Raw genomic sequence first — 20,929 nt, 5'->3', positions numbered from 1 at the left:
TTTACACTGACAATGATAATACACAGTTTATTCTGCTAGCTTCTCAACTCAGAGTTTTTATAAAGTAAACATTCAAACAAAGCTCAGGTTCTTAATGTAAACGTGTTTTGTAACTCTAAACTTGGTCAAACAATTAGAAATCAAATAGTGATTGTATTTTTTTCCCCCTACCTATGAAAATGTCATTATATTTTTTTTCCTTTCTGTTGCTGATAAATAAGGATATTCCAGCTTGAATAATGAGAAAAGACAGCAGTAATCTAAGAACTTTTTTTTTTCTTTCTCACGTTTCTTTTTTTTAACCATGTGGGTTTAGCACCAATTTCCTAACCATTTTATCTTTTACTGCCAACTGTATCCTTGTGAGAATTGACACAACTTCCACCATACACTGCATATCTGCTTCTCACGTTCCACTTGCTCCAAACTCGGAGTGCAGAATGGAAGTTAGTGGGCTTCTATAAAATCTGTAATTTCCAGATATTTCTGGGATTCTCCTGTTTGAGGTTTGGTGGGTTTTTTGGGGGGTGGGTGTTGGTTTGTCCGTCCCGTTCCTCCTCCCCCCCCCCCCCCTATTTGCTGAATTAATTTTCTTCTAAAAGGGCATTTGTTCCTCTTTAAGAACTGAAATGTGAAGTCTGATTGTGTAACAGAAGTAGAATGGTAAGAAATCTGAATGGGCAGATGCAATAGAAACAGTTAAACTGGGGCAATCAGTGGTCAATACTGGCACATGAGGGAGAGGTAGAAGAAACCATGCTGCAAATGATAGTTTTATAAATGTAGTAAACAGCCCAGTAATGATGTATCTTTCAAATTGCCTATTCAAAGAGAGGTTACAGAAAGGAGTAGTGACCCTAGCTGAGTTATCTACAAGTTACAACTTTTGGAGTGGGATTTTAGTCCCTGTGAAGACACTTATCTTCAGTCACTTGAGTGGAGCTGTCATGAGTACATTTCCATGGACAGCACTGGGACCTTAGGTGCCTGCCTCACAATGGAGGCATCCGAACAAAGTCACTTACTTTAGATGTCTTCATCTGTAAGCTGAATCACTCCTTTAATGTCAAACATAGAACAAAATTTACCTTTTGTTTCTGAACATAATTTACAGCTACAGTCAAAAGCAGAGAGGGGAACATGAGCACTAGAAGGGCAAACTTTGCTCTTTGTTAAGTAAGCTTACTAAAAGGTGAGGTAATATACCTATTATAATATAGTCTGTAAACCTTGTATAAGAATGGAGAAACAGAATTATTATCTGAAGAGAACGTGAAGGTTAGGATTCTTTTTGGGCTGCAACCAAAAATATGTCTTTTACCATAATGACTGCAAAAATAAGTATTCTTTATAGAGCTGATGACAAGAACCAAAAAGGAAATTAAATTGAATTATTTTAATACTAAGGAGTAAAGTATCTGAGGACAGATGGATAAAATAGAACAAACTTATTTAAGAAAACCAACCCAATGCACAGTGCTTTCATAAGAAGACATGTCTGCTTAGTATATACTTTATGAACTATAGTGCATAGTTGTATGTACTGTCTTGTCTTATGTATTTGTCCTGAATGCAATGACAATGAATAAGAATTGGCACTGGTAATGGCAGTTACCAGGCGTTGTGTCATCGTTCCATTTTATGCTTGAAGAAAGTGAGGTGTTTGTGTTGAATAAGGAAGTGTAATGACTTCTTTGGTGTTATACAGCAAATCATCAGCTTTTCCCTTTCCTGCTGTAATTATAACAGCTGAACAAACAAGATAGCATGAGAAGTTTCTTAAGGAATTAAGGTAGAGGTCTGGCTGCTACGGGAAAGTGCAGTGGGGTTCAGGATGGTTTTTTCTTCATTCATGGTCCCAGTGTTGTCTTGCATTGTGATGCAAGTACTCCTATGTCCTAATTCTTGAGGATACTTCAGTGTCTTAAACATTCATCATACGCATTTTGCCTTACCACAATTTTTGTGGATTCAACTGAAGAGGACTTGTGATATGTTGTTCTCTCCAGCTTTTTTTGACATAGATGTAATTGAAGATATTTTTAGTGTTTTTCTTTTAAAAACAAACAGCCTCTCTCTTCTTGGAGGTAGGAGAGCTCTACTTTATTGGGAATAATTTTTAAAAGTCTAACTGTTCCAGTGAGCTCAACATCTTCATTCCTCTCCCTGCTGTTATTAACTGCTGCATGCCTGAATGCATTGGGAAGTTTAGCTGCAGTGCTCTAAGAAGGTGAAGGCTGCATGCCTGAGCTCTTTTGAAACTATCGCCCCATATGCTAGTATGAAAATTTGACTAAATATTTCATTATAGATATTTTCAGGAGATTATGCATGGGTTCCTATAATCTTATTCTTTGATTATTAGAAAGAAAAGAAGGAAAAAGAGAAGATTGTGATGTTCTACAACTATCCAAATATTCAACTTTTGCAATAGCAAATCAAGATTCTGATTTTACTTCTTCATTTGGGTGCAGTGAGGATAGGTAGCTGTTTCTGTAAGGTTTGAAAAAACAGCATTATTTGCTGTGGAAAAAAGCTGTTTGTATAGTGAAACAAAATGAATTATGGAAGTTTGTTTCACGACTGGATTTTTTTAGTGTCCAATAATGTACAAGCTACTAGGCTTTCCCCCCTGTTAGGATGAAGACAAAGTTTTTCTGCAGTGTACTTTTGTCAGGGTCAAACTGGACTCTTGCTTAATATCCTGGATGCTAAAAGATATCAGTTTTCAAGAACCCTGTAGGCATTTCATAATTTAAAGGTCTTTGCTTCTTTCTTGCATTTCATTTAAAATTAGCTGAGGGATGAGAAAATGGGATAATGATGGATAGGCACACAGCCATTAGAAACTCAATTAAAAATTGGCCTTTGTAAACATCTATTTCAAACAATTGTAAGTAACTAGTCAGCCCCTTGAGTTTTGTTTTTATGCACGTCAAAGTGCATGAAAAAACACACTCATGCCGGGAAAGGGGTAAATGAACTGCTGTGAGCTCAGTCTTGCTTCAGTGCAGATACCAGGATTAACAGGAGGATAGAAGGGCAAAGCATTACTCAATTTAAGGACAGATTGGGAAGGAGAGAAGACTTGGCACATGAATCTGCTTTCCTCTCAACTGGCTGCAGTATTTTGTGTTTGCCTCAGATCTCTCTGTTCTCTTTACTATAGTTTCTTCTAATTAGTTGGTGAATCAAATGAATTGGCCCTGGGTTCTGCTTGAGCTATTCCTAGAATCTCTTGTTAAAAACTAGCGCTGCCTCCCATTTCTCTGGGTTTTTAAGGGAGGAATTACCCACTGGCTAATAGTTCATCAGTTTCTCATGCAAGCTCTTTCTGAACACTTAAATACCATGTAGTCCTGATAAGGTGCTAGTAAGCTCGTTGCTTTGTGTTCTACAAAATTGATCTAAAGCTTTTTCTGTTATCAGGTCAGCTTCAGATGGCTTCACAGACTCTTTCTCCATAGAGTCTAATGTGAAAACCTCCTTGACTTCCCAAACAGTGGAAACCAATGCTGTCAGTTAGCAAAATCCACAAGTGAAAAAGAACTAAGGTTGTAACAAATGAACCAAATTAATTTTATGCCTCAGCGTTCAGAGGAGAAGGATGTCCAAGCAATTCCATGTTCTCCATTTTCAGTAGGATGCAGATGTCCCACTTTGGATGGATGGATTTTAACATACCAGCATTTCTATTTCTTGTATCTTATCTTTGTTTGCACATATTTTCCCTTTCAAGATATCTTTAGACTTATTTTATTTTAATCTATTGTTAAATTTGTTAGTTGGCTTTGGGGAGAGTATTTTAGTTGCTTTTGATTTGTTGATGCATATTTACATGGCACCTGCTTTGTCAGTGTTGTTAAATTGTTTCTGTGGTGCCTTCAAGGGTTTAACTTCTTAAGATGCTCTCTTTAATTAGGTTTCCATTGGTGTTATGTGTTTATCCCACTTAAAGTTAGATACAATACTTGTTTTTTGTTTTCTTCCCTCTTACCTCAAGTAGGTTGAATTTGAGAACTTACTCATCTCTGGCTTTTCAGTATTTACAGTGTGGACTAGTTCATGGCTCTAGTAGAAACAAAAACCGTAACTTGTTCCTACTACTGAAATTTATGATTAGATGCTTTACAAAAAAGTTTGAGTATTTAAATAGCTATTCTTTATTATGCTTGTGTGACGTTTATCCAGCATGTAAAAATAACTGCAGATTCCCTGTACTTCTGCACTTTCCACCTCTCATCGCTATGTGGTAAGTGTCATTATTTTGGATTGATGCTCAGTAGTCTAGCATTTGTATGATTATCTATATATGAGCTTCAACTCACAGAAAGTCTGGATGTGTTTTTATGGAGTTAAATACATATATTTTACACTCTCTACTTTTCTGCTTTCCTTTTCTTGTTACAGCTGTACAGCTCCTACGTCACCATGATTAGTTCTCTCATTCTGATTTAAATACTTTATCAGTAGTATAATCACATTGCTCCAAATGCTTTCTTCTCACACACTTTGAGAAGCACATTCTATCCATGTCCACATTTAAAACTAAACCGTCTGTTTTACGTTGGATTCTTGAACTTGCATTTGTATAGAAGCCCTTGCACCCTTGTTCTTTGGCTGTCTTTTTTTTTCTTTTTTTTTTTCAACTCCACTTGGTTGAAATGCTGTTTGGTTAGACAGAGCTTTGCTATTTCCTGTCAAACTTCATTAACTAATTTAATGCATTATTTCCAAGAATACAGAGTTTTAATGATTGCATCCCTAATTGATGCGTCATCCTGAACTATGCATGCCTTTGTACCTGCCAACTTTCTGCTAAGTTTAAACAGTCTTCATCTTCATACCAGCAGCCTATTTTTGTTTTATTTTAGATAAAGTTTGTGCATCCTATTCCAATAGTCTTTCCACAGTCTAACAAAACTGAACCTTTTCTTCCTGCATAATTTTCTCAGCTGCTTACTGAAATGCTGCTTTACTGCCTGAACTCTGCTTTGGTACAAGGATCATTTCAAAGATGTAGCCATGGAGACAGTCTTGTAGTCAGGTGGCAAAAAGCTAATTTTGTCTCCAAGCATTTTGCAAATTCCTTTATATGTTGTTATTTTCATTGTGAATGACTCCTCAGTTTTCTCCAAGACATGCTCTGGATGCCTCCTGGGTATCATTAAACCAACTATCTTTGCATTTAGTAATCAGAATACCCAAGGGCAAGATTGTATGTACTGTTTTGAGACTCAGATCTTCGCATATGTATGCGTTAAACTACACACTTTAATGAAATGCTGGCAGTGAAATTTGAAATGATATAAAATTAGCTTAGTTTTAAGATTGGTTACAGACAAGAAATTTAGACCAGACTAATCTTAAAATTTGATAATGCTTGTAGCATGTATGGAAAACAGCCTGATATATAATTCATGTAAAATAAATGTTTTCTTTTATGAAACTAGTGAAAGCTCTGTTTGGAATGCCTTCCTTTCTTTCCTTGCATTGGAATGTGTTCGTTCTTTGCATCTGAAGTTAATGCAGAGCTAAAGAAGATGGGAGGAAGAGGTCAGGATCTCAAATCTGTAAGGTACATTCCTTTAATAAAACTCTATTGAGTTACACACTGTGCTGTTGGATGTTCACTATTGCAAGAAACGATGCTTTCCAAATGGTATTTTAAACCGCCTTACCCTTTGCTAAACTGAGGGCTTAGGAAGCTAAATCAACTCAGTATTTGTGCCGTTCTATAGGTTCAGTACTGTATATTTCAATCATCTTTTATTTCTAGGCCAAATGCTACACTCAGAGACACCTAAGCACATACAGATGATAACAGTAGTGTTCACTGTCTTTTCAGGAGGGTTGAACTGTATAAAATTTGGGTTGATTTGTTGCTCTTTCAGTCAGAGCTACAGTGTTGGCTGTTACGTTATGTTCAAAGAGCATGAGCAAACTGGGTTCTGAACCAAAGATGATCTATATAGGGCTGATATTTCAGTAAGAGTTGTGGATGACTAGCAATTAATAACATGGATTTATGGATGTGGTGCTGTATTACAATGGTGAAGCTTTGATGAGCATGTTTACAAGGTCCTTTGAGTTTTAATATAGTGGTTTTCATTAAATTTATTTATAATCTATAGTTTTTATTGGCTATACTTAAATCTAGTCTATAAAGATTTTGAAGGTTTATAGCAAATTTAAAGAGATATAAAAAGTTAAGTAACTTTATCCAGTGAATGTATTTATCCAAATATGTCATCAAACTTCTCAATTTCCTTTTCAGAAGGCCAGTTAGGGACAGACTGACTCATTCTCTTGTCTGACAGAATGCAAAGACATCCAGAGTTTAGCTGGCAAGTCTATTGAAAAAAAAGGGAGAATTTTAGGATTTCAGGGAGTGTGTCTTGCTTCTCAGTTCCCCAGTTGGATGTAAGATAAAATTTTCAAATGAGAAACATGTGAAATCTTGTCTGAAGATTTGAATAAGCAATGTTCCAATTTCCTGATGACTTAAATGCAAGTTGTAGGATTTGAGCATTCCTAAAAGTCATCTTAGTCATAAATTTATGTGTTAGAATAAGGTTTATGGTGCTAAGAATTTTCTGATTACCCTAAAATTCTTAGCATACAAATCAAATTGAAGGGAGAGGAGGGTGCACAGTTTCCATTTCTGCTAGGTTTTATTTCCTTTTCCACAGGATTGTCTGGTTTTGTTCGGGCTTTTTCCCAGGTTGTGAGGAGGAAGGAGACTAGTATAAGGAAGTGCAACTGAGATGATAACAATTATGATTGACTGAAATGGAAGGCTAGTTCAAGAAAAACACTGTTTTGCTACTTATACCCTGGTAATATCTGTGGGGCATGTGTCTTTCCCCAGTGACTTGAAGATACGGTGAATCAAAGAGCTGAGGCTAAGGAATTTCCCAGTAGTGTATAAGAGACAAGACTTGGGTTTTGAAAGTGAAGAGTTCTGTTCAAGTTGCAGGTTTTTAATCAGCTCTCATAATTTCAAGCTAAATGTGCAACTTAAAAGGTATTGCCAAGGAAATAAATAAGGCATTGTTCCAAAGAGCAGTTTTAGTGATTTTTGTTTTGCAGTGCCATAAACCTGATGCTGTCTCTGCTGAAGCTACTAGGAATATCTTGGGCAGAGAGTGAGAGCAGACCAGTGAGTTTCCCTTCTTCTCCAACACTCTTGGCAAAGGTCAAGTCTGGGACAAGGTAACTTATGCTAGGCCAAATTTGGCAGACATAGATCAGTTAGCTGTCTGGGTATTTGCAGTGTTATTGTCCCTTTGGCACTTTTAATTTCCGATTTGGGGGAGGGAATAAAACTTTTCTATGGCAAAATATTTCCCCGTCCTATTTCAGTAGCCTGATAACAATGACCCCATCACAACTGTTGGTTTGGGTTGGGTTTTTTTTTTCTGCTTGAAAAATTAATATTGTCAATGATCAAGTGATGGTTTGAGAGCCTTTAGTGCTGGAGTCTTTTGTTGTCAGTATGTTTATGCAAGCTCTAGCTTTTACTAGTAGTGTTCCCCAGCACAAACTTTTCTGTGGAAGGGTGAAGGGACTGTTTATGTCTCTGTCTGCTCAGTCTTTGGAGTTTCTTCTAATCATGCCTTGAAGAGGCCATTGTGTCAGGTTTTTTATCCCAAGGGGTGTGGTGTTGAGACCTACCCTGAAAGGGGAGTGGGCAGTTCTCCATTTGGAATCGTCCATAAGCAGTAGACCTTGCTGCAGTCCACTCAAACTCTCATCTTAGGGTTTTATCTGCTGCAGATCTTAGCTATGTCAGTGACCAAAATGGGTGCCTTAGGGTTCTTTTTCGGTCTTAGCCAAATATCTAGATATCTTTCAGTAGAGTAACGATCCTATCAGGAAGGACTGTACTGAATGTTAAAGAGAATGAATTATTGCATGAATAGAAAAGTATAATTTTATTTATGACAATGTAACTTTTATAGAACAGTTCTACAAGGATTGAGACCTCTCTGTATTTTGGATGTTTGAAATGAGAAGCAAAATTGTCGATGGTATGTTTGGAGAACAACCCTCTGTTGCCAGGGCTGAGACTAGATGATTTAATGATTTTTCTTGTATCTACTTCCTATTCCTCCCATTTCCTACTCTAAGCTATCCACCGGTCCTGTGTGTCTGTGTGTCATGTGTCCCATCCCCCCCACCTCTTTGTGTCATGTGTCCTCCCCCCTTCCCTCCCATAGGAGTCTGAAACAGAAGTTTTAAAACCAGAAGTTTATATGTCCCTCTTGACCTTTTCATTTATTTCTGAATTTATACATATTCTGTGGCTTTTCTTCCAATCTTCTTAGAAGAAAGGTTAAAATATTGAACATACTTTTTCAATATGTTCACACTTTTAGTCTTCAGACACTAAGTAGGTTATGTGTTACCTTGTCCAAGCATGTGGTGTTTTCCTGAAAGGTTATATAGTGTGCATTTCAGGCTCAAGAAACAAAAAAATAATGTACTTACATGAAAGTCAAAATTATAACGTAAGAAGATTTTGGTGTTTATTTTAAATAATTCTTTCCAGTAATCTCTGTTCGCAACAGATTTAGTGCTACTGATTTTCTTGTTTGTTCTCTATTTAAAGTTACTGTCTTAGCACAGAAACTGAGACTGTGACATTTTTCTTTAACTGCTTCAGTCTCCTGTGCATGCTTCTTTCATGTGTATATATAATGCTCAGAGATTTAGTAGCTGGGCATAAATTTATCGAAGCTTATGGTATGCCATGGGAAACTTGGTTATGAGTTTCGACCGCAGGTCTTGGTAACTGACGTGTGACCTGCATTCTCAGTTCTCATGGCCATTTTTCTCTTGCCTGTTCTTAAGATATGCAACTAATTATAGCACATATAAGTCACTTAATTTTTTTCTGCCACAAGAAAGATCTTAACTGCAGTGAGATTTCTCCTCCACACTTGAACAGGAGTATAACTTTTCCCATAGCAATGGTTTGTTCTGGAGAATTATGATAGTGTCAAACTTTCTATCTCTGAGAATGATTTACAGGTTTTTTTTTCTCTGTTTGATGTCATGACTTTTCTTTTCAAACTCCAGTTACAAAATCCCGTGCCAATTTCTCCCTCTCTCACAGCCCCACCCTGCAATGAACCAGAAGTGTGCCGTGTCTTTTTTTGGTCACAGGTCTTGATGCATTCATCTGCTTCTATTGTTACTTATGATTAGACTAGTTAAGCTGTGCTGTGCTCAGTCTTATTTGGAGATGTAAATTGGTGACTAGAGTGAATGCCCTATTACTGAGGGCAGTGCATCACCATGAGCATATTTGGCCACGCTGGTCACTTGTTAGGTTCCAAACAGAGTATATAGAGTTGGTGTTGATTTACAAGAGCCATAAATATTCTGAGACTTGCCAGCTTAGAAAGATCATCTTTCCCTTTGAGCTTTGACACTATGGTTAAAAGTGCTGACCAGAGCTACCACCAGGGTGGTTTTCCATGACCATCCCTTTCAAGACAACTCATGCCCTTTTGCAGGGTGGACATATGACCATCGCTTTCCCCACTCATGGCGGGAGAGAGGGTAGCAGTGTAGGAGAACATCGTTTGACTAAGGTTTTTCATTGTGTCCTCTTCCTGGCCTCAAAGTACACAGTGATAGTATCGATTGGTAATCGTGGCACTGCCTGAAGCAGTGAAGACATTTGATGGCTCAGAATTTAAAAAAATAAAATATGAGCCTTACTTCTCTCTATCATTCCACCAATGTCAGTGGAGTTGTATGAGAAATAGTTATCGCCTAGATCTTGCATCTGCTGCCTGGTTATAGTAGGAGGAATAATTCAGAATTGCAGCACGGTTCTCGAGAATTTCTCAGTTGTGTCAACAATGAGTTGAAAGCCCTGTTTCTATTTGTATTTATGGTTAATCTTTGTTTTGAATAAACATAATGTGACCTTATTTAACAGTTTGGGGTTTTTTAATCCCTTTCTTAAGGGGAATCCAGAATCCTTTCTGGATTCTCTTAATTTATTTGCTTTAAGATAAAGTATTTTAACCTTCCATCATGCACAGAAACTGTTGTACAAATCTTCAAATCCTTGAATTTTGACAAGGGTTTGATTTCATAACATCTGTTGAAAGTTGTGTAGTGCAATGGTACATCACTTCCTTGAGTCTGTTTTCATGCCTCAGTGGTATTATTAGTGGGACTGTCCCATTGGGGTGTGATGCAGAATAAGAATGCTAATGTTTTGCTTGTGGTGGGTCTCTTATTCACCTAAAGAACACTAGATACCCATGAAAAAGGTCAAATGTACAGAGATCTGGCATCCATTTCAGAACTTGCAAGACATAGTCTCAGGCATATGTAATATATATAACTCATTGCCAGAAAACTAAAAGGAAATGATTCCATTTGAGTACAATGCTATCTACAACAATAGTTCAGTGTGCATGAAATTAAAATCTGCTGGTAACACATGTAGAATAAATAAATCAACAGTGTTTATTTTTTACTGTAGTTTTCTATAACAGATAAGATCCTGCTTCTTATAATATTTAATTGACTTCATTAAGAAAACCAGCAAATATTAATTATACCCACTGTTACAGAATATTGACTTTTCCAGAGCTGGACATGCAATATATTGTTATTCCAATGTGTGAATATGTCAGAATTAAAGTACAGCAATGTTACACTGACAACATACCAACACACTTCACCTTCTAGCTGAGATGGTTCCTTCTCTCCTTCACGCCCCGTCCCAGTTTTCAAGCGTTGCTCACTTGACCTACTGTGTATACCAATTACTTTCATCTGATACTTTAAAAAAACCCCAAAACCCCACCCAAAACAAAAAAACCCCACACCACTTAACCTAGAGTGCTCATTTTTATGAAATCACATTTCTTACTTAATACCTGATCAGTATTATAACATCATATGATTTAACTTTGGTACATTTTTAGTGTGATGTTTAGTCTATGTAATAACATTGCATGAGAGGGTAAGAGTGCACTATAATGGTACACAAGAGGAAATACATAGCCTTAATGCAGTAATGAGAGTGCATCCAGTGAAGAGACTGGAATTCCTGTGAGCAACATTTAACATAACTGCCTTCAAAAATCTATTTACATTGCTTATTAGCAAACTGCTATTTTTTTCCTTGTCCTGTTGAACTACGTTCACTTACTTAACTGCTGTATCTTCATAATAAAGCTTTACCCTTTGTACAGTTGAAAGTCTATATAGTATGTAGAAAGTTTGAAGATGGGACATACCTATACACTGGGAGATTTCTTCCTTTCCTCCAATTTAACCCTCAGGTACCAGTGACTGGTTTCTTCTATTCATATCTTTAATTTCCTTTGAGTATTCAGCAAATGCGGAATAACTGTGCTTATTTAATATTTAAAACTCCTTGAGATTTGCAGAGGAAGGGCTGTGTCAGTGCTAGTCACTTCACTATTTTACGCTTTCGTTTCTTTTTCTTGTGTGGGGTGGAGAGTAATACATAAATGCGAAAATACTTGCATGCATATGGCATGCGTTTTCAAATTGGGAACATGCATATCTAGAAAACCTCGTTTCATATTTTAGCTTTTTTAAATGTTTTCTAAAATAGCAGCTTTTATTATTTAATTGTACTGCAAAAGTATGGAATGTGGATAAATGTCTTTGCACAAATGGGTACATCCTCAAGAAGGTACAGTGGAATCTGCATTTGAATCTAAAGTAAGTATTCTTCACAGTCCTTAATCCTGCCCTCCGTCCCCCAGCCCCATGAAATGCAAGAGCTTCTAAATAAGCTCAATGGCTTTTATGCTGTGGTTCTTCAGGTGCACCTAGTAGTCTCTGTATCTAGCTCCTGGAGTTTTATGTTCTTGTGAGTTTGAGTGCTGCTATTGCTTTAGGCTCTAGCAATACAATAAAATTTTCCCTTCTAGACTCTAGTCAACTTGGTGTCGTATACTACCACGCACGTGTAGTTTGTCTTTGTGTTCCTGTCTGATCTGCACACATAGAGAGTACAATTCATGTTGAAGTGCAGGAAAGACCTATCCAGTCATTGCCCACTGGCCTCCTTTTCTCCACAAAACTCTTCCTTATCTGATAGGGGTTTGTTAGTGCCTCCATGCTTTAAAACTACATATGACTGAAGATAAATAAATATAATGATAGTAGCATGATTTTTATCATTCTTTTAGGGGTAAATGTCTGTTGCTAAGTATTGAGACTGTTCAGTTTGCAAGACCAATCTTAGTCTCAACTACCGCAAGGCTATGAAGGATTAGTTTTGGCTGGCAACAAGAAAAACGCTGAAAATGCCTAAAGGGTTAACATTATGTGCTAATCCAGTTCTCATATATCTGGAAAGCTGTCACTAGTCCTGTCCTAAGCTTAAACTCCCAAATCTGACAATGTACAATTGCTGAGGCCAAACTTAAGTCTTGTTGCCTTGCTATGAAGTCAGAGGGATTCTTGAATGATTAAGGGGAAGACTTTTTACTGAGTCAGTGAAGACTGCTAATATTTTGCATGATCCAAGCGTGGTTTTTTCAATGTTTTAATGAGAAATGTCATGTATGGAGGGGGTAAGACAGCAGAAAGGCTCTGGAGATGGAGGCTTGCCTTGTTTTTTTAAAATGTGATCATCTGATAAATTAGTTCATCACTAAAATTTTCGTTTAAGAATTCTTCAGTTCTGTTCTTCCTGAGTACATATGTAAGAAAGAAGAAATGGTTTCTCTCCAACTTATTTGAAAATGCATTCAGTCATATGTAAGAGTTGGAGATTACTGATAGTTTCTTTATTCTTGCTATCAAGAGTAGTTTTCAGTGCTTCAGCATCACTGTCTCATAACTTAAGGTTTTTTTCATTTTGATTACATAAGGCACATGACTAATACGTGATTATTTGCCTTGCATGCATTCCATACTTTTCAAGGATATCTTTAACATATACTGTAATCTTGCTCTTTGATAAAAGCAAGATACTTTCTTGACTAATTGAATGGAAGTTCAGGATTTTGCTTTGAAGCCGAAATACTGTGAGGAATGCTATATACCCTTCCACACTTAAAAGAAAATACTACTTCTGGCTGAAAAGAGAAGAAAGTTCATTCATGAATACTCACAGCTTTTCTGAATTATTTTTTTTTTAGTTGAAATGGGCGGGGGGGGGAAGAGCAAAAAATTCATTTGTCATGTATGAAACTTTTTGTAGAGTTCTATTTGTTCTTAATCCAAATGCAAAATTCACATCCTGAGAAGATTTAAATTTTGAAATGAAAGAAAAGGTCACTTTGCTGTGTATGGGTGTGTGTTCTGAATGTCGTTAGGCAGGCTAATGTACAAAGAGCTATGCCTTAACTTGCTGAGCATTTTTTTTGGTTGTGGGTTTTTTGCTGGGTTTGGTTTTGTTGTGGTTTGGTTGTGGGATATTTTTTTTTTTTTTTTTTTTTTTACGTCAGGCAATTGTGTGGAGATCTTGATGGCAACATTACTTGGCAAACATTTTGGAATCAACTCAACATGTGACATCACCCCCCCTTAAGGTTTTCCACAGAAAACATGTCCTCCAAAAAAAATACAAAAATTGAGACGTAATCTGAAATCCATTATTACATCCTCTCAGGTCTCATTAGGCACCTCAGTATTTCCCTCCCTCCCCTCCTTTCTTTTTTGTTCTTCTTCTTCTTTTTTTTTTTTTTTTTTTTTTTGTTAAAGGCACATAGACTAAATGTTGCAGTTAAGTGGTAAATGTTTTATAGTCTTTTGGGGGGGAATATGGAGGGAGCAGCAGGGAAGAGAGTTTTAATCCCATGTCTACCGTCTTTTCCGAAGAAAAAGAATACGAGGACTCTGATGCTTAGTCTTTCCTTCTGTGCAGCTTTTCATGCTGTGTGAGCACGTGTCTAATGTAACATTGTTGCCACTTCTAGCAACTGTAGTTGTTTAGCTCTGTCTCTGAGATGTGTGTGTCTCAGTTCTTGAGGAAAAAGCAGGCATGAAAACTTCCATTCAGCTCAGATTTTGTTTCCTGATGATGTTTCACAAAAACAGTTCTTAGAAGAAAAAGGTCAGTTCTGTGCCTTGTGGAGGGACTTTGTGTGTGCTTTTCTGTGTGTGCCTGTGCTTGCCTGCATCTGTATGCATTTTTTTGAGAAGCAAAGGGGTTTTTTCCCCAGTCTCTTTAATTGCAAACCATAAATATGGCTGCGTACTCAGTGGGAAGCATATGTGCTATGTTTGATAGATCTGCAGGAGAGAGGTGTAGTGTGAAGGGTGAACACTGCCAAAATACATGGAACATGATGTTACACAGGCAAAGCAGAGGAAGAATTATCTATGCATAAATGTGAGTTTAGAATAGACTTGACATTCTCACACCCAAACATTTCCATCTGGAAGCTGTTCCTAAGCGAAAGGAAACAGAGACAATATTCTCCTATCTTCTGGAGTAGCTATCCAGGGAATAGGAAATGTTCCTGGATATTCTCCCCCCTTGGGATGTATTCAGTTTTACTGCAGATTCAGAGAAGCCAGAGTTTAAAGTGGCTTTTTTAAAGACAGTAAATGACATTACATTTTTCTTAATCCTTCTTCTGAGAATTGGTATTGAAACCCTCACACTGTGCTTAAACAAGTTGTGGCACTTCTAGGTTACACTTAAAAATAAAGTTGGATTTATGTTTTTTATGCCAATCCTGATAGGAGAATTTTATGACATTCTCATTTTCAAAGCTTTCTGTAAATTATCCTTTGCCTTTGCTTCCTCTCTCTCATTTCTATGGTCTGTCCAAACACCTGCTTTTCCTCATGTCTTTTTCTTCTGCCATCAAAGGCTGCATACCTGATTTCATATTCTGTTACTTACATACTATAGTGTACGCTGAGCATCTTAGACATCTTGAAAGGTTCACCTGCTTCATTTTGTTGGTAACTTTACACATTTGCAGATCTCCCTGTATCCTCTGTAGTGTAACATACCTGTCATCCTGCCACAGTGCTGAAGAATCTGCCAACTATTTGACCTACCTCACCTGCTGGTGATGTACTCTACTATTATTAGGAGTAATTAGATGTGTTTTCACAGATGAACTCTCAAACTACAACTCTTCAAATATTTCTGATTTTTAATGGATGCAGAATAAGAAGATGGACAGATCCTTAGATGTAATGTTAAATTGTAGGTATTTCTTAGTGCTATGGCAAGAGGTAACCTTACCTTTCGCGTTCTTTTTCCAGTAAGTTTGTAAACTCATCACTTTTTTCCATGTATTTGCTGTGCTTCCTCTTCTCTTCTTCTAATTCATACAGTGTCTGTCTGTGTGATTTTTCTACCATGAGAAGTTGCTCCAGCATTCGTCTGTGAGTTTCTTTCTGTTTTTCTACAACTTTATCAAGCTACAAAAAAAAAGAGCAAAAACGCCTGAAGTCTTTTGAAACTCTTACTTGCTCAGGCTTTCATTAATGAAAGATTTTGAGAGGCTTAATAATATAAAATGCATTTAATATGGCCAGGTTCTTTAGTATCTGTTTGGAAAGAGTTATTTAGTTCTGTCAGTCTAATTCTGACAAATTAGAAAAATAAGTTAAGGTACTGTTTTGCAGGACCCGCAGTCACCTTCTGTTCCTCTGCCTGCCATGACTGATCCTCAACAGCTACTAATTAACAGTTACTGTTCCCAGGGCTGTGCTTTCTCATTGATCATTGTGGTAGAGAAACAGATGTCTTGGCAGAAGAAGCCTTTGCTTCGCACAGAAGTAGACTGACTTTTGGTTGAATAGAAATAGCTGCGTTGTTTGTAGCTGCATAGGAAATGAGAGCATTGAATTGTCTTTGAAAGGTAGACAAGGTAGATCAAAAAGCAGTTTTACTCTGGTTTCACAGTAGATGCGTGATAGCACCAAGAGTGGAAAGCAATCCTGTCTTCTGTGCTTACTCAGAGCATGGCCCTGGGTTACTGGAATAAGTGCTAAACTTTGAAATGGTTGGAAGTATTTTTATTTAATGGTGGCATTTCCTGTTTTGTTCCTCAGCTTTCTCATGTTGTAAAGGGGTTTGCCTTGCAGATGGCATCTTTATAGCACACTTTGCACATCAAATTCCTTCCCCTTCCCCAGGGATTTCTGCTGAGCTTCTAAATATTATTATGTAGTGATATTTTAAATAATTAATTTAGGTTTTGGTGGTAGTTTTTAGCTTTTCTAAACCACAGAAATATTGGCATAACTGTTCACTGGAGTTATGCTGTTATGGAATTATGGAGTTAAACAAAATGATTTCCACAAACTGAGAGGAAATTATAATTCTGAGGATTCTCTTATAATTTTGACTTCAGTATGTGACCAAGTTACACAAGTGTGTGTGTTTGAAAACGGAAGAGGTTTTACTCCTTAGGCGTTACTGATCCAGCTGAAGTTTGAGGAGTGCTCACTGGAGACTGTCTAAAGAGTCTGTATTGGTGAGAATCTTTGTTCTCTGCTCATTCCCCTTCCCCTGTGGAGACTGCCTCCCTCATCAGGTCAATGCAGGAATCCTCGTATCCTTTTTGAAAAAAAGAGAAATTTTGAGCTCAAAGCCCAGTGCCTCCTTTTAACCACAGCCTATTCTAGTAGGTCAAGCTGCTTTGCAGTGCTTCACTCTATTAATAGGAAAGAATTCACAAATGGGCAGTGTGGGAACCAAGGCTGGTTCTGGTTCTCCAGTGTTTCCCCCACAAGGAATTTCATGTGCCACAAGAAACACTGGGGCTTCAGATTCTTAGGGCCACTGCTTATTTTGGACAGTTTAATTCCAAGGCATATGATTAATTATCTTTTCCTCATGTTTATTCACAATTTGGCTGATAGAAGTGATGACAGGAAGAGCTGGAATGCCTAATTCAAGAAACATGAGTTTCTTGAATGACTGAGAATATCCTCAATTTCTACATGGGACTCTGAGTCTCCCCTTGCTTACTTCAGCTTCTTTTTAACCTTTATATATTCTCTTATGTTTCTCCTAAATCATTGTTAACTTTTTTGGTGACGCTGCTATGAATAAGGAAAAAGGAACTATTGACAAGATTTTGAAGATAATTTTATTCCAAAATATTCCAACAGAAAAGTGGATCATTTTGGAAATTGCTCGTTCTTTCTGCTTATGATGATAGTGTCTTTTCTGTTGCAACATAGCTGAGCTCATTACATGCATGATCAAAAAATGTAAAAGAAACCTATGGCTGTCCTTTGGCTGTTTTGTGGTGCTCTTACAGCACGTTGTTAAGGTTTTTTTCATCTTATTCTCTCATAATTTTCACACTTTTACACCAGCAAGGTCAGTGCTTTCTGGAATTATAATCCTGAAGTAGGACCTCTCTTGGGAAAACATTTCTTACCTAAACCCTTGCATATACAAGCTTTCTCTGTAAGCAAGTGTCGCTTTATACAGTAATCTCTTGGCTGTGTTTTCTGTGTCTTTTACAGAGATTGAAAACTGAATTGCCTTAAAAGTTCAGGTTGAAGAAAACTGGCCATTTTTAGTTTCTCCACATTCTCTTCCACCAGATGTGGAAATTTTGAAATTTAAAATCTTTTGTTCAGCTGCTAGCTTACCAGAATGAGAGAATTTTCAGTGTGTTTTATCAACCTTCCTCCTCCAAGATTTCTGAGGGTTTTTTGGAACACCTGTTGCACAGATGCATGAAGCACCGTCACCTGAGTTTCTGATCCTCCCCTTTTTAAAGGTCATGCTGTCAGGTGACTATATGCTGTTCTCAGAAAGCAACCTGCCTCCTGTTTTTTGATAAAGTTCTGATGTGATGCTGTTTGCAGCTATGGCCCTGTCTTACTTAAATTGATATGAACTGGGCATCAACCTGGCACGATAGTTCTTGCTGGTCTCAGCCCTCAGTGCAAGGACAGGTGGGGAAGAAGGCAAAGGTGTGAACTTCTGATTTCTTTTAGCAGGCAGTCTGCATGGATGGGGTTAAGAAGGTAATGCATTTGTATGGATTGGACCACTGCTTCAAAAGTATATGTAAGAACCTGAGGGGTTGTGTAAATTGCAATCATAAGAAAACATTGAAATTTCTGGCTATGAGCTGATCATAAATCAAATGACTCCTGTTTCCAAACATATAAATTCCTGATGGAGATGAGGGTTAGTCATCAACACAAACAACATGAACCAAATAGAAGATAGTCCTGCTCCTGCACTGTTGGGTGTGAAGGGTATTGGACCTGCCAGCATTGTTTTGTGGGCTCAGCATGTTTTGTTTGCTCCAGAGTACTTGTTGAATGGCTATGAGAGGTTAATTCAAGTGGTAATCCAAGCAGCAAGTATACAAGAAGAAAGGTAGTAACTCCAGGTTTTTGTTTTGCAGTTTTCAGTGAGCAATGCCAGTACCTTTCACTTTGCAGTTGTGCTTTTGTCAATGTTGAGATAAGCAGTTTGGATTACAAACTAGTATTAGGAACGGGAGAGGGAGGGGGGGACGAGGAATTTAGAAGTGGGTAAAAGAACAGTAGTGTCCTGGGGAGAGCTGCTTACATGAAAGGGTAAGAGAGACAAGTAAATAAGCTGCTGCATCCAAGCTGTTTCATGTTGCAGTTTTCTCCTGTTGCTCGAATTCGAAGATGCATTCTCAAGAGTGCTGTCAAATCAGTTCTACCATGAGCATTTGCAGCTGGCATGTGGCTGTTGTAGCTGGGGACAAGACGGAGAGCAAGAGCTTGGGATTCCACTCGGGAGAGAAGGGAAGAGGTGCTGGTCTTGTCTGCTGGTACAGGTGGGTGATAGAGAAGAGAATTGGAGAGGCAGCAGATCCTACATCACAATTAATGCAGACCCGAGACCTGCGTGTAAGCTGCATAATGAGTATGGGCATTTGGTCTTGGGACATTTGTGTGTGTTATTGTGCAGCACGCCTCTCCCTCCCTACAGGATCAAGCAGAGCAGAGTCTGGTACTGGGTTGCTGCGCTTCTGTGTGTTTTGTTTGGAAGCTCTGTTGTGTCCCTATGCAAGATAAGGGCATTTCCTTGGGGAGCAAATTTGACTCTCGCGTTTTCCCTGTGAGATCTGATGGCTGACTCCCACGTATCCAGCAGAGAAGAGAGAGGAGTTGTGTGAATCCCTGCTAGTGTGAGATCCTCTCACAGGAGTGGTCTCCAGCCCCTGGTTCCTCAAATTACTCTGTCCAAATGCTAAATCTGCACATGCAGAAATATCTGTTTACATGTACGCACACATGTACATGTACTCAGCAGATACAGTTCTTGGCTACAAAACCGCAGAAGACTAATAAGCAGCAGGATAAATATCTTCTGTTGAAAATTAAGGTGATAAAATCTTAATTAAGTCATTTGTTATTTTGTTCTTGCTAACCATATGGGCTTTTTGCTAGAATTGATACTTGACCATACTGTACAATACAATGGAAAAAAAAGAGGCGTGGTCTTACATAACTGTGAATAGTTCAGCAAGCTAAAAATTCACAGGAATTTAATCATTTAAATACATTTTGCCACCAACTCATGTCTGAAGTCAAACTAGGGTGGTGTCTCATATCCATTACCTTAGAACTGAACTTTTTGTCTTTCTCTTTTTAGACGTTTTGTGTTTGGCACTGTGCCAGAACAAAATCCAAGTTAGTTGTATTTCTTTATCCAAAGTTCAGTGAAATATTATTCCTGTTAATAATATCCTCACATTCATTGTTTATAAATGTATAATCTTGAGTTTAGGATTACTGGAGATTATGAGAACAGTTCCTCCCTCGTCTTTTTCAACCCTAGCTGAGCCAAATTTCCATGCGGATATGTTGGTCTGCTTTTCCCGAATGCCGCGTCAACATTATTGTTTAAGTCTCTTCCTATGACTGTAACTTACTGGTGCCCTACAGCTGTTGTCGTTGAAAAGTTGTGACCGACACTTGTAAGATGTTGTGAGGATGCAATCAGATATACTTTGTTAAAAGGCTGATGAGGATGCATCTTTCTCCAAGTTGATTGGCACTGGGATTTTAAAAATGAATTAAATTTTGAATTATCCTTGATGGATGCAAAATATAGACTTTCTTCTAGTTTCACTGCTTTCAGAGGAGTTCTCAAAGTGGTGGGAGGTATTGTTCATCACATTTCAAACAGCGAGGCACCAGATTTTTTTTATCTTTGACTGTGTTATTGGAAGCTGGGGAAAGTTAGAAACCAGAACTGGCTTTCTAATTCCATGAAGGTTTGAAACATGAGAAAAAGACACCATAAATTCTGCAGTATCTTTATCTTTCTTTCCCTACATCACTTTCTCTGATGTTTTTCTGATTATTTTTAAAAATTTGTGGTGGTGTTTTTTAATCTGGGAAAACGGTTCTTATGCTGTTATTCTGTATTTACTAGAATGTTGGATACCATTCATTTTCTATTCAAGAGAAGTGCCAATTGATCTGAAGCCAGATTTTTTTCATGATTAACTGACTCAATCTAAAATTATAAACCATGCAAAGATGGAAAACCTTTTCAGGCCTTTGTGTCAGAAGCAAAACCAAAATAAAAGTATTTTTTCTTCTTTTAAGCCCCATTAAACATAAAACAATTTATTGTATCCTCAAGTGTGGGGAATAAGAGTAAGCTTATCTGGCATTTGCTAGGTTGCGGACAGAAATAGCTGTAGAGCAAATCGGGCTGAAAAAACCCTCTGCTTTCAAAAGAGGGTTGCTACATTTCTTCACGTATGAATCCTGTTGCTAGTGAATTATGCTGTCCAGTCCCCAAATTTTCCCACTACATTCTTAACCAAATTTGCCAAGAAACTTCGTAAAGTTTAGGATAGGTGAGTTGTGAGAGGACGTTAAAGGACCAGTAATCTTACAGATGCCTTCTGAAAACTGAGTTTTGGGAAGATCCTCTGTGTTCAGGGCTACAAGGCTAAATTGTCAAGGATGAGACACA

At 37.7% G+C, this 20,929-nt stretch overlaps 2 protein-coding genes across 7 annotated transcripts in view; one reads left to right on the top strand and one right to left on the bottom strand.

Annotated features, from left to right (window-relative positions):
* Positions 1 to 20,929, top strand: part of CMSS1 (cms1 ribosomal small subunit homolog) — a 243,920-nt gene that overhangs the window by 60,819 nt on the left and 162,172 nt on the right. The gene's annotated exons all lie outside the window — the stretch shown is intronic.
* FILIP1L (filamin A interacting protein 1 like) overlaps positions 1 to 20,929 on the bottom strand; it is a 208,020-nt gene that overhangs the window by 57,261 nt on the left and 129,830 nt on the right. For all 4 annotated transcript variants that reach the window (XM_075766369.1, XM_075766354.1, XM_075766360.1 and 1 more), the window contains one exon: positions 15,224 to 15,402. In XM_075766369.1, the coding sequence (XP_075622484.1) occupies positions 15,224 to 15,402 (179 nt within the window). The remainder of the gene's footprint in view (positions 1 to 15,223; positions 15,403 to 20,929) is intronic.

The sequence above is a fragment of the Balearica regulorum genome, chromosome 1 (assembly GCF_011004875.1).
Source record: "Balearica regulorum gibbericeps isolate bBalReg1 chromosome 1, bBalReg1.pri, whole genome shotgun sequence".
NCBI lineage: Eukaryota > Metazoa > Chordata > Aves > Gruiformes > Gruidae > Balearica > Balearica regulorum.
Note: the sequence above shows the minus strand (reverse complement) of the source record. Positions and strands in the feature narration are given on the sequence as shown.